The 12233-nt window shown below is 44.6% G+C and overlaps 1 protein-coding gene across 6 annotated transcripts in view; it reads left to right on the forward strand.

Moving 5' to 3' along the window:
• DNAH3 (dynein axonemal heavy chain 3) overlaps positions 1-12233 on the forward strand; it is a 191403-nt gene that overhangs the window by 173555 nt on the left and 5615 nt on the right. For 5 of the 6 annotated variants that reach the window (XM_051847854.2, XM_070064651.1, XM_008257841.4 and 2 more), the window contains 6 exons: positions 1281-1397; positions 5192-5346; positions 6630-6797; positions 8720-8862; positions 10914-11118; positions 11799-11936. In XM_051847854.2, the coding sequence (XP_051703814.2) occupies positions 1281-1397; positions 5192-5346; positions 6630-6797; positions 8720-8862; positions 10914-11118; positions 11799-11936 (926 nt within the window). Of the gene's footprint in view, positions 1-1280; positions 1398-5191; positions 5347-6629; positions 6798-8719; positions 8863-10913; positions 11119-11798; positions 11937-12233 lie in introns of those variants that run through there. The other variant, XR_011384660.1, reaches the window with a different exon arrangement.

Consider the following 12233-nt stretch of genomic DNA (forward strand, 5'->3'; position numbering starts at 1 on the left):
CAGGAAAATCAGAGGTCCCCTACTTACTGAAGTAATGTGATAATGAGAGGACTGGAGGCACTTCCCCACTTCCCCTTGGCATGTATTTGCCTGTCTCACGCACAATGACAATTCTCCAGGGAGTTGTCACCAGGCGTTTTTCAGGTAGCTCTCTTTACATGTGCATAATAATGAAAGACAGAAATACACCTGGGGCATTAGTCTGTGCTGCTTCTCAAAAAAAATTTTTTTTAATGTATTACTGTTACCTCTGTGTGGCCTAACTTAACATTGTTTTTAGAGCAGATCATCAAACTGCCAAATAAAAATCCCAAATCACCCAGGTGTTCTGGTTATATTACCTTTCTGTCACCTGTGGTGATATCTGATTCTGTTTAATAGCCTTTAGGTGACCACTGCAGGGAATTCTTACCAGTTCTTTTGGGTTAGGTTGGGGGTTTCTTTCTGGTCGTCTTCTTCCTTCCTTCTGCCTCCACACCCAGTTAGCTCCACTGAGCATGGAGGATGAGATAGCCTCTGGGAACACTCCCTCTGCACCTGCATTTCATACATCACATTCTCTTCTACCATTCTTCTATCCATACCAGACTTCTAGAAATCCATGCAAATAGTTTGGCTTACAGCCAACTGTGCAGTTGTGCTTTGTTTTCCAGCACACGAGTTTTATTATTTTAGCTGTATTTTTAATTTGAATATGAATGTTTAGGAGGAAATGAAACTCTGTGGGTCACAGGTCCCAACTATACCCTTATGTCTGCTGTATCATGCTTGGCTCACACATTTATGTCACTTGTCTGGCCCCCTGTGCATTTATCATTACACTCTTGGAAATGCAAATGGAAGTTCCTTTAAGGCTGGCCATCCAGTTCTCCCATGATCCCACAGAGGAGATTTCTCAAAACAAACATTTCTGTTGTTCAGTCATAACTACTGCTTCCTAGCTATGCTTTGGTGTTATTTTTGGAACTCTGTGCATTACCACAGTATTCCAGCCAGGCTGAATAATTCTCATTCCATAAATCCCAGGATGTTAACATCTTCCTTAACAAATGGGGAGACCCATTGGAAATTGATTTTAGGATGGATGTTTTCTCGGGCAGAATGGCTCCCGCATTGGCAATAAACGTCAAGGCTAATAGTAGGCCTGATGCATGATCATATTCATGCGGCTGAAAGAGGCTCTTGATCCATAATGATGCTTAACTCCACTGGCTCAGTCTCTGCATGGAATTTAAGAGCTCTCAGCACTGATGCCTCTAATTCTTCTCTGTCTCATGTAGGTTGGAATATTCCTTATGAATTCAATGAATCCGACCTAAGGATTAGTATGCGGCAGATTCAGATGTTTCTCAATGACTACAAGGAGGTGCCATTTGATGCCCTGACCTACCTGACAGGTATTTATTGGAGAAGCCTTGTTGCTGTAAACTTCCAGCGTTATATTCCACTCCTGTCTCCATTCACTCATTTAACAAACACTGAGCGCTTATGAGTGCTGATCATCATGCTGGGTATTGTAAAAAAAAAAAAAAAAAAAAAAATTAAGACCTAATCCCTATGTAAGAAATAAATGATAATGCAAGTGATAAGTTCAGCAATAAAAATATTTATAAAGTAGAAAGACAGCATATGTAAATCTTGGGGTGGAAGGGATATGGCCAATGGAAAATTTTGTGATAGTATGAGATAGGTTTTGAGGGATGAGTAGGTATTTTACAAATGGAAGAAGAAAGGGGTGAGCAAAAAAAAAAGCTAGTTTTTGCACTAAAGCAATCAACCAGCAACCTTTATTAGTCAAACAATATGTACTAGTGCATAATACAGAAGAATGCAAATGTGTACAACTTGCTTGATGCTGTCAAGGACCACCTCATGCAGACCCAGAGGCAGGAGACAGAATAGGGATGTGATAAATGAATGGAATACCCTGGTTAAAGGTAAAAATGTAGCCCAGTAGAAACACAGAGGCATCCTCAAGATCACACACAAATCCATGTGTTGGGATGAATCCTTTCCTCAGGTGTGTGGCAGGCACTTTATGCACGTGATCAGTGCAGTGCATCTTTAAACAATCCTATGAACTTTGTGTTGCAAACTTTGATTTCCAGAGAAGAAACTAGCTCTCAGCTGTGGGTGATTGTGTCGCCTAAGGGATAGGTGGCCATGGAGATGTTTTTGGTTGTTACAACTAAAGGGGATCGCTGCTGGCATCTGGTGAACAGAGGTCAAGGATGCTGCGAAACTCCTTCAATGCACAGCCTCCACAACATGGAATTGTGCAGCCCACATGCTAATAGTGCCAAGTTATAGAAGTCACACTGACCTTATCACAGTACAGTGTTCCCCAAAACAAAACCCATGGACAGACAGTACAAGTTCAGTGGATCTTAGTCTGGTGCAAGACATTCTTCAAAGAAGTGGGCCAAATTGCCATCATTCCAGGCCATGAGAGGATTCCTCTTCAGCCCGGGGAATACATGCCTAATTTCTCTGTGATGTGGTCTTCATAGAGGACTAGCTGCAGATCATAAAGCAACCCACCCCTGCTGTATGTACCAGCCAAGGATAGTCCCTTTCCAACTCTGCCATCAGCATGGTGTAACAAATAGTTAAGTTAAGCTGAGGTAAAAATAGTTCCCTGATCTCATTAATGTAAGACAGCAAAGGTCCATTTCTTTTCTTTATATTTTTAAGATTTATTTTACTTATTTGAAGGCCAGAGTTATAGAGAGATGGAGAGCAAGAGAAAGATCTTCATCTGCTTGTTCACTCCCCAAATGGCTGCAATGAGCAGGGCTAGGCCAGGCCTAAGCCAGAAGCCTGGAAACTTCATCTGGGTCTCTCACATGGTGGCAGAGGCCCAGCTGCTTGGGCCATCTTCTGCTGCCCTCCCAGATCCACCAGCAGGGGACCAGATCAGAAGCAGAGCAGCCAGGATCAAACCAATGCTCATATGGGTTGCTGGCATTACAGGTGGAGGCTTAACCCACTGCACGACAACACTGGCCCCACAAGTCCATTTCTAGTTGACTGCAAAAGATCAATATGAATTGACGGGGATCTCTGCTCATTGTAGCTATCCTCAGGAGAACAGTTAGCAAAGGTTCACCATCTCAACATACACTTACATAGTCATGGCCAGAGGGAGAGGGATTGCACTGAAGGGCTCATACTAGACATAAATGTGTAAGAACTTGTCTCATAGCTCCACTATAAGAGGCACAGAGAAGTCTAACCTTTCTATATGTACCTGGAAGGAAAGAAGAACCAGATATAAGTGGTCATCAGAACTCGCTACTAACACTAACCAAAGAAATAGATACAATTTACAGAGTGGTTATGGAGTCAGATGCACTTAAGTCATCCATTCATCATCTGGTTCTTAGTGCTGTAGCAGGGACAATAGAGAATTTAGTAAAGGTATAAGGCATATCCTGGCCACTCCAGGAACTTGCACTCTTGCTATAAAAATACAGATGTAAAGGGGCAGGCATTTGGCATGGCAGCTAAGACACCACTTGGGATGCCCATGTCACATGTCAGAGTACCTAGGTTCAAATCCTGGCTCCATTCCTGATTCTAGCTTCCTGCTAATGCACACCTTGGGTGCCAGCACGTAATGGCTCAAGTTGAGTCCCTGCCTCCCATGTAGGAGATCCAGATTTAGTTCCAGACTCCTGGCTTTTGCCTAGCCCAGTCCTAGCTGTTGCAAGCCCTTGAGGAGTGAACCAGCAGATGGGAGATCTCTGTCCATCTATCTGTCTCTCTATGCCTTTCAAATAAGTTAATGGAAAAAAAATTAAATTAACATATATGTAGCTATAAAGAAATGAAATTTCCTCCATCAACATTAAACTGAGAAGGGTATCCCCTGAAGGAAAACTTGCTGATGAGGGAGTGGTGTGGGACCTGTACCACTGCTGTGTGCTTGAAATCTACCCTCACCTGGAGTTCCTCTTGGATGCCCTCTAGCACTGTGTTGCTGAATTCTTGGGAGAGGAGACAACTCTTTCTTTAATATTGTTATTCAGGTACTGTCATAAACCCACTTACAGCTGAAACAAGCTGTAATGTTCAATCCAAACATTGCTAAAATCCCAGAGACATCAACAGGGAGAGTTCCAGATCTCTAGATGGTCTGGCTCAAGGTAGCAGCTTCTGAAGAGCTTAGTTAATTAAAATGGGCTTTCTGTTAGTCCTTTCATTCTCTCTTAAGTGGATACAAGGATCCACTCCAAGACAATGGAGACTCTTCCAAGTCAAGAGCAAGAGAACCCCAGGTCCCTTGTCTCCACAGCTTGGGTATTTCTGCCTCCTGTCTGTAGACCTGCCTCTTCCTGGAATGGTTGAAACTGAGAACAAGTCTACCCTTTAGGGAACCCTGGTACATGAGCACATGCACACATTTTTTTTTCCTTGCACACCTAGTGTGTTGACCCCAACTATCAAATACTAGGCATCACCTAAATGCACTAATACTATGAAATCTGGACCAGCTAGCAAGTGTGTCAGAGTTGATGAGCTGGATGTGATATCCTCTCCCAAAATTGTTTGTGTAGAGATCTGATTTAGAAACCCCAGTCTCAGAGAGTGGTTTTATTGATGAGCAGGTAGAATGGGATGAGGAAAGTCATATGCCAAAGCACTGCATATAGGATGGCCTCAATCTTCTTGACGTGTATGTAGTCACAGTTGTAATTAATTGAGTACTCTATGTGCTAAACATCATGCTCAATGCTTTAGAAGCATTATCTTGGTTTTAGCCACAACCTTATAAGCTGGGTACTTCAATTATCTACACGTACTGGCCAATGAAAAGCTGCTATTAAGTGGTAGAGCTAGAATTGGAGCAAGAATTCTGTCATATCAAAGTCCTTTCCCTAAACCACATTTTTGTAATGCTTTTAACATATATGTACACATATATACAGAAAAAATGTGTCAAATATAGCTACATATTAATAGCTATCCTTGGTGGAATTCTTGATTATCATATAGTTTTAGTTTGTCTTTTCTAATTTCAAATACTGTGAATGTACATTATTTTTGTAGCAACACAATGCCAAAAGGCCTTCTCATCCCAGCTAAGCTTGACTTCAGCAACCCTGCATCCCAGCAGAGCTCCTCATCCCAGCAGAGTTTATTATGACCTTCCCTGGGCTCAACTTCTTTCTCTGTTGGTTGTCCCCAGGGGAATGTAATTATGGAGGCAGAGTGACTGATGACAAAGACAGGCGTCTCCTGCTGTCCCTTCTGTCCACATTCTACTGCAAGGAGATTGAGCAGGACCATTACTACCTTGCTCCTGGAGAAACCTACTACGTTCCTCCTCATGGCTCCTACCAGGTGAAGGGGGGCTGCCTCCTACCAGGAGAGGGGCTCAGTGGTCTCTATCAGGCTACAGGCTACAGGGTAGCCAAGGAGAGCACAGGAACCTTGGGCTTCCTGACTTGGATCCGTAAGTTATTTCCAAAATTCCAGAAAGCCCACAAGGGAGACATTGTTACTGTTTAATGAATACTGAGTGTTTGTTAGACAAGGTCTTTAAATATTGGGTCCATGGTATCAGTGGAAGAAGGATGGTTAAGATGAAGCTTTGGTAAAAAAAAAAAAAAAGGCTCAGAAAGTGGGAAAAGGGGTGGTGACAGGGGCCGGTGTTGTGGCACAGCAGGTTAAGCTGCCACTTGCAATGCAGGTGTCTCATATGGTACCAATTTGAGTCCCAGCTTCTCTACTTCCAGTCTAGCTCCTTGCTAATGAGCCTGGAAATGCAGCAGAAGAAGGCTCAGGTGCTTGGGCTCTTGTCACCCATGTGGGAGACCCAGATGGAGTTCCAGGCTCCCAGCTTGGACCTGGTCCAGCTGTGGCTGTTGCTGCCATTTGGGGAGTAAACCAGAATGAGTGGAAGATATCTTTCTCTCTGTCTCTTTCTTTCTCTGTCCGTTTTTTCTCTCTCTCGGTATCCCACTTTTAAATAAATAAATAAATCTTTGAAGGAAAAAAAAAAAAAAGGAGGGTGGGTGGGTGGGTGGGGACAGAATACCTGGAATGAGAAAGGGAAGATGAAAACAAGAAATCTGGAGGGAGGATGAGAAATAGCTAACCTTCAATAATCCTGTTATATATCAAAACCTTGCTCCTTTTTTTTCTTTTTTAAAATTGTATTTAAGTTATACAAGTTTCATGCATTTCATATATATATAGATTTAGGAACATAGTGACACTTCCTACCCTACAACCTTATTCCTTTCTAACCCCTTTTGTCTTCTCGTTGGCAGATAGGGAACCTGGGGCCCCAGATGACCTGCTCAAGCTCATACTTACTTTGCCATGGAGCCAGTATCTAAATCTAGTGCTGCTTGACTCCAAAGCCAACAGTACTGGGAGAACAGAAAGGAAGCCCGGGGTGGTAGGGGAGATGTTCAGCCCTGTCCACCTTCACACCACACTCACTTCCCTGAAAACTATATGAGGAAGAACTTGGGATGTGTTCACTTAGTCTGGGTGTGTGTGTTGGGAAGTGGCTGTGACACTGTGACTCCTGTTTGGGTTGGATCCAGCTAAGCCCCGAGCCATCTGTGGGACCCCAGGGATGCTGTGCCTATGTCAACTGAAGATTTCTTTTCTAGTCTTATATCGAATATCTCAGGACCCTCCCCATCACAGCCCATCCGGAAGTGTTTGGCCTCCACGAGAATGCTGACATCACCAAGGACAACCAGGAAACCAACCAGCTCTTTCAAGGGGTGCTGCTGACCCTCCCTAGACAGTCAGGAGGGAGTGGCAAATCCCCTCAGGTAACCAACTTGGGGCAGGAGACATCATTCAGTCTCTGGGAGTTTTCTATCTTGTGGGCACCCAGGATTGTGGGTGGTGACCAAGAAGGCAGAAAAGCAGAGGCCTGGCAGACCCCTGGTGGGGGGTGGTGGGGAGTGGGGGGAGCAGGTGTTCTAGTCTTACTGCCTAGAGTCCTTAAATAAGACTGAAAGGGAACCAGTATTCCCAATATGTCCACCATTTGTGTATAACCTTCATGGTTTATTCTGTTAATGTATTTTAAAACTAGCTCTATTTTGCTTTGAAACATTTATTGAAAGAAAAAATCTGCACATTAGAGCTGTAAGTAGAAAGCCAATGTCATTTCCATAAAGTCATGATATCACAAAAGAAAATCAAAGCTAAGCAGTTATGGAATTCTTCTCAGATGCTGCTGCTGGCCAAAGCCCCTGAGCTGACCTCAGCCTTGCTGGCTTCCTGTTCAAAGGAGAAAGATAAGGAGTGTCTCAGAACGGTTCATTAGCACTGACTTGAGACTCCCTCTCTGAGTGGCATGAAAAGGGAAAAAGGAGAGTCAAAACTTGAAGATAGTAACTTTCTCACTGTGTGATTCAATCTTATTTATTCCATGTCCTGGAAATACCTAAAATTATTCTGAGTACTTCTAGTGGTCCCAGACCACACTTTGTGAAGGTTTAGATGCAGCCTGCCTTCCTCAGTCTACAAATGAGAGAAATAAACCTTGAGAGAGGAAGGACCAGCTTCAAGTTCTTCAGAAAATCGGAGGCAGAGCCAGCCCCTAAACCGTGTCTCCTGACTCCACTACCCCCTTTTTCTCCCACCCTTTTTCTCATGGTCAGCCCTTCTCAGGTGCAGATCTTGCTAACTGGGTTTCTTGGTTTGGTTCACAGTGTCCTAAGTGGTAACTGGTATGATGTTAAACTGGCCTGGTTGGTGTGCCTCAATGTAGGGGTGGACCCCTCTCAGTGGGAAGAGGAAAAGAAGTATATGTTCCGGGGCCAACGCTGCGGCTCACAAGGCTAATCCTCCACCTTGCGGCGCCGGCACACCGGGTTCTAGTCCCGGTCAGGGCGCTGGATTCTGTCCCAGTTGCCCCTCTTCCAGGCCAGCTCTCTGCTGTGGCCCGGGAGTGCAGTGGAGGATGGCCCAAGTGCTTGGGCCCTGCACCCCATGGGAGACCAGGATAAGTACCTGGCTCCTGCCTTCGGATCAGAGCGGTGCGCGCCGGCCGCGGCGGCCATTGGAGGGTGAACCAACGGCAAAGGAAGACCTTTCTCTCTGTCTCTCTCTCACTGTCCACTCTGCCTGTCAAAAAAAAAAAAAAGAAAAAAGAAAAAAAAAAGAAGAAGTATATGTTCCGGTTTTCCAGATCCTCAGGATGGCAGAGTGGTTTGGACCCCTTCGGTCCTCTGAACCTATCCCCCTTCCTAGATGGCTAAGCTGGGGCTTTTCTTGTTCCTTGCTGAGGAATGTTCTCTGCTGCCTTCCCCAGTGTCACTGGCACTGAGAAAGTCTGTCCACACCAGGAGTTGGTTCTAAGGGGCGGGCTGAGAACAGACCTTGAAGGACTGACCTTGAAGACTGGAGGCATTTTGCAGAGTTCAGTGCTACCCTGAGGCTATTTACTTGAGCAGGAATTTCCTGCCTGCTCCCCAGGCCTTTGCTCCAGGGGCGAAAGCAGGGCTCTCATCGCTGAGCGTTTTCACTTTCTGGGCCAAGGAGGTACTGTCCTCAAGTAAGTGCTCTCCTTCTACCCGACCCCCACCTCCAAAGGCAGAATCGGCATCTGTAGGGAGAGTTCTCAGGAAAGCCCAGCAGCATGTTGACAAAGATAGATGCTCACTACTTCAGGTTTACCCAGACAAAGCCAGGGCCTCTAGGTCTTGTTTCTCATTTGCATTTCTACTGCCTGCACTTTAAGGAAGTGGTTGAGGAGCTGGCCCAGGACATACTCTCCAAGCTTCCTAACGACTTTAACCTGGAAGAGATCATGAGGTTGTACCCGGTGGTCTATGAGGAATCTATGAACACAGTCCTGAGGCAGGAAATCATCAGATTCAACAGGTGCGCTGGTGATCTTGCCTGGATCCTGGGAGTTGGGAGTGTGAGGGGTAGGAGCTCATGGGCAGTGGTTGAGATGGATGCTTGATAAAGGGTTGCTATGGAGTGGAAGTGGTTTGCCCAGCCCATGGGGAGAGACATAAAGAGGGCCACCCCAGAATGTGTTGGCTCACAGTGAAACCGCTCCCTCTATTCATTCTCTCGCACTCACTCATGTGACATCTGTAAAGTCAGGTTTAAACCCGTGCCAAGCACAGGCTCATGGTAAAAGTTGTTATTAGAGCCATGGTTACTGAGCCTTTTGTGCCACACAGGGATTCTTGCACTACGCATGGTTCTCATTCAGAACACACAATTTTGCAGTTGAGAAAACTCATCCTGGCTTGAGGGGCTGTAGTTCCCCCTCGTCAATCACACGCTGGGCCTAGTGGCTTCCCTCCTCTGCTACCCATTCTCCCTTGTGGCCCCTGGAGCTCTTCCCTTGGTAGTTGCAGGCCTCTTCACTAGCCTTCCACAGGCCACTGAAATACGAGAGAACAGGGTAATAGCAATCTTATTTTCCAGTGATGGTCAAAGTTAATCATCATGAGCAATACTCTGACATTCTCCCCTATTACCTTTTCTTGCCTGTTCTTCCACTGGGGTGGGAAGCCCAGGATGATTATGTGACCATTCTAATTAAGGAGAATGTGTTCCTTCTTTGGATATTAAAACCTAGAAAAGTTGTTCATAGTTTATCGTTTTAAGAATAGAAAAAAAAATTTTTGCAAGTAGGAGCTTAGGTGTGAAAGAGCTGTGGGGTGTGATCCCTCAAGATGGTGGCTTTGCTCCATGACTCATCAGCACACATGCAGAAGATGTTTCAACCTGAACTTAACTCTGTGTGAAGGTTCTATGGATGCACATCCAGGGACTCCTTTTTAAAATTTTTTATTTTTTGCATTTGGTCCTTCCTGTGTCCATTCAGTTGCTATTCTGTGGGCCTTCAGAAATGACAGGCTGTCTCTGCTGGAAGATTCTTTGGCACCCTCAGGTGACTTCCCTCGGGGCTTGGCTAAACCTCAAACCACAGAGGCCAGAAAAGAGAGGCAGATAATCTTGGCATCTCCCAGACTGCCCTTCAGTTGCCTTTTCTTGGGTGTTGCACCTCATGGTCTATAAAAAGAATAACTCTGGCAATGTGCACCAACAGCCCCAACACTGTGCATGCCCTTTGACCCAGAAATTCATTAAATAGGAAAATATTTAAAATTTGTTCAAAGTTTGATATGGACCAGTGTTCCTAGAAATGTTGCTTCTAATGACAACAATACAGAAATTATACATTCCAACATTAGGGAGATAGTAAAATAAATGAAACACTTTATAGTCGTTAAATAGGACAGTTTAGGTCTTTAGTTATTGAATTGGAAAGATATTCCCTAAGTGCTAAAAGAAACACATTCAAAAAGTTAATATAGCATGATCCCATTAAAAATATTTGTGTTTACAAAGGGAAAAGTCTTATGTTACCTTAAAGTTATCTTTAGGTAGTAAGGTAATGGGTGATTTAACTTTTCCTCACTTAATAGTTGTACACTAATTGTCTGACCTTTTAAAAGGGGGAAGTTAAAGGAGTCACTACTTGGAGTCCATGTACTTGGGTAGAAAGAGGCCCCTGGAGGGGCAGGCATTTGGTACAGACATTAAGACCTGGAATGCCCACATTTCCCTAGCAGAGTGTCTGGTTCAGATCTTCACTTCACTCCTGATTTCAGCTTCCTCATAACGCCCTAGAAGGCAGCAGGTGATGGCTCAAGTGTTTGGGTCCCTGCCAGACATAGGAGATCTGGACTGAGTTCTTGGCTCTTCACTTCAGCCAGGCTCAGCCCTGTTGTGAGCATTTGGGAAGTGAACCAGTAGATAGAAGATATCTCTGTCTCTCTCTGTCTCTCTCTCTGTCTCTCTCTCTCTCCTTCAAATAGGAATAAATAAATATGTAAGAAACAAAAAAAGTGGAAAGAAAGAAGGGTAGTCCCAGGAGCCAGGCTCAGCCAGCTCCTTTATTCTTGTAGGCTGACCAAAGTGGTTCGCAGAAGCCTCATCAATCTTGGCCGAGCCATCAAAGGGCAGGTCTTGATGTCCTCGGAGCTGGAGGAAGTCTTCAACAGCATGCTTGTGGGTAAAGTTCCAGCCATGTGGGCGTCCAAGTCCTACCCATCACTGAAGCCACTGGGGGGCTACGTGGCTGACCTGCTGGCCCGCCTGGCCTTCTTCCAGGTACCTGGGAGTCAGGGTAACTGGGCACTTGGTATGCTCATTCAGGTGAAGAGGACATTCTGAAATGGCAGATTAGAGGCAAGGGGAGTAGGGCAGGCAGCCATCCAGCATCCCAGACCAAGCACCTGGTCACAGTCTTCCCTAGGGGCAGGAGAGAGACTTATCAAAGCCTCAGGAAAGATTCTAGCCCAGCAAGACAGGAGCAAGAACCAGAATAAGTGTTATAAGCCAGTGTCTCACGGGCTTGGACCGGTAGACCAGTAGTTTGGTTTGGCTGTCTGGTAATTTAAAAAATTTTTGAGCTAGTATGTAAACATTGGATTTTTACACACAAAAACTCAGATGCTTATCGTGCAAAAAATGAAAAATCTAAAACATTGGGTCTACATTCTTGCATGGCAGCTGTTTCTGGAGCTATGTGGCTATTGCTCAGTTCAGACAGACATGTAATTCCCCACCACTGTCTGTTGTGTCCCTGACACCAGCTTGAACCTGTGCTTCTATTAAACTAGAAATATATTTCTTTCTACCTTTTATCAAAAATAGAAAGAAAGAAGGTACATTAAGAGGGCTCTGCCTGTTTCAGGAAAAATGAGAAAAGCTTATTTCTTTATGGGACTCGTTTACATTACTTGACTTGTGTTCTTGATATTCGAATTTTGATTTCTGTGGCTCTCCAGGAATGGATTGACAGTGGGCCCCCTGTGGTCTTTTGGATCTCTGGATTCTACTTCACACAGTCTTTTTTGACCGGTGTCTCTCAGAATTATGCTCGGAAATACACCATCCCCATTGACCACATTGGATTTGAATTTGAGGTAGGGGTGCTTTGGGCGAGGCCAGCTCAAGGGGCCAACCAGATAAAGCAGTGTTGCCTATTTCCTTATCAGTTCAAACATTTAGATGTGTTAAGGCCCAAATGATTCTGAGTTGGTATACATGCCATAATTAGTATGGCTTACAGAGGCTTCAAAAAGCTATTCCCTGCAGAAATAGAGGATTCCCAAGACTTTGTTTTTGTATATATAAAAAGGAATCTTTCCAGAGAAAACTACCACCATTGTACCAAAAAAAAAAAAAAAAAAAAAAGGCATCTACCCATGCTATCTATTCAA

This window comes from Oryctolagus cuniculus, chromosome 19 (genome assembly GCF_964237555.1).
Source record: "Oryctolagus cuniculus chromosome 19, mOryCun1.1, whole genome shotgun sequence".
Classification (NCBI taxonomy): domain Eukaryota; kingdom Metazoa; phylum Chordata; class Mammalia; order Lagomorpha; family Leporidae; genus Oryctolagus; species Oryctolagus cuniculus.